At 34.8% G+C, this 1,097-nt stretch overlaps 1 protein-coding gene and 1 non-coding gene across 2 annotated transcripts; both read right to left on the bottom strand.

Annotated features, from left to right (window-relative positions):
* Window positions 1-500: 500 nt before the first annotated feature.
* NAEGRDRAFT_t871 lies at window positions 501-572 on the bottom strand. Its single transcript has one exon. It is a non-coding gene; the product is annotated as a tRNA-Glu (tRNA).
* A 119-nt stretch (window positions 573-691) lies between these two features.
* On the bottom strand, window positions 692-1,042 carry NAEGRDRAFT_76505 (uncharacterized protein; the record flags this gene model as incomplete). Its single annotated transcript, XM_002668528.1, has 1 exon — window positions 692-1,042. The coding sequence occupies one exon, from the start codon at window positions 1,040-1,042 to the stop codon at window positions 692-694; it is 351 nt and encodes a 116-aa protein (XP_002668574.1).
* Between the last annotated feature and the right edge of the window lie 55 nt (window positions 1,043-1,097).

Below are 1,097 nucleotides of genomic sequence, written 5' to 3'. Positions count from 1 at the left end.
TGGTCACTTTGATATACATTTTGGAGATTAAAACATTGACAGTTCCAGTTTTAATCTTAATGCCACTTGGTTTTTTATTTTACTTTGCATTCAATGCTTGTTATTCTCCAATTGCAGATGAATTGGGAGATCCTGAGAGTTTATACATTTATTATGAAACTTTTGTGAGTGTGCAAGCTACCTTGACTACGATACTAGTAGTTGTAGTTGCAATTTTACCGAATATCATTTGGAAAGCTGCCAAGATTACCTTTTTCCCATCAGAGTCTCAACGACTTTTATTGGAATATCTTGAAAAGAAGGAACACCAAACTCAAGAGGAAGCTAATAAGGGAAAGCAACCAAACTCAAAGTAGTACTGAGGAATATTTTGAATGAATGATATTACGGACAATTAAAGTTTTAGTTTACGATTTTAAAAGAGAAAGAAATTTCCAATTTTGGAGATTTTGTGTTGTCCTGTTGGGTCGAATGCAATTTCAAGAAAAGTTAAAATGATTCTCCCATGCCGGGAATTGAACCCGGACCTCCTGGGTGAAAGCCAGGTATCCTAGCCATTGGACTACACGGGAATCTTATTCATTATGAAAATATTCCCTTAATGAATTTTAACATGATGTTTATCTTATTTCTTTAGCATCATCAAAAGCTGTTTCTACGTGAACTATTATTTTGGTGTAATGGTAGTATTTTATTTGAGTTTTGAATAAATCTTTTCCAAATACTGTGTTATTTCTCTGAAGGAAGGCCTCTTACTTGGAATGGAATTCCAACATTGCTTCATCAATTCCACATAATCACTACACACGTTACAAACAGTTTCATGATCTAGAGAATTTTTCTTCTCAAATGGTTCAATAAACTCTCTCAACCACACCTCCAATTCTTCATTGTTATTCCAGGGAATTTTAGGACGTTCACCCCTCACCACCATCACTGGAACGGATAATGCAAGTGAATCTTGATGTGGTGATTGAGAAAATTTGTGAATTTTAGGAGAATTGGAAAAGAATGGTTTCTCCTCAAAGAACAGTTCATACATAATGATACTGAAACTGTACACATCGAGTGCATTTCCAATTTCTTGTCCGCTCCAA

This window comes from Naegleria gruberi (genome assembly GCF_000004985.1).
Source record: "Naegleria gruberi genomic scaffold NAEGRscaffold_173, whole genome shotgun sequence".
NCBI classification, from domain to species: domain Eukaryota; phylum Heterolobosea; class Eutetramitea; order Acrasida; family Naegleriidae; genus Naegleria; species Naegleria gruberi.
The sequence above is the reverse complement of the archived record's forward strand: the minus strand, read 5'-3'. Positions and strand labels throughout refer to the sequence as shown.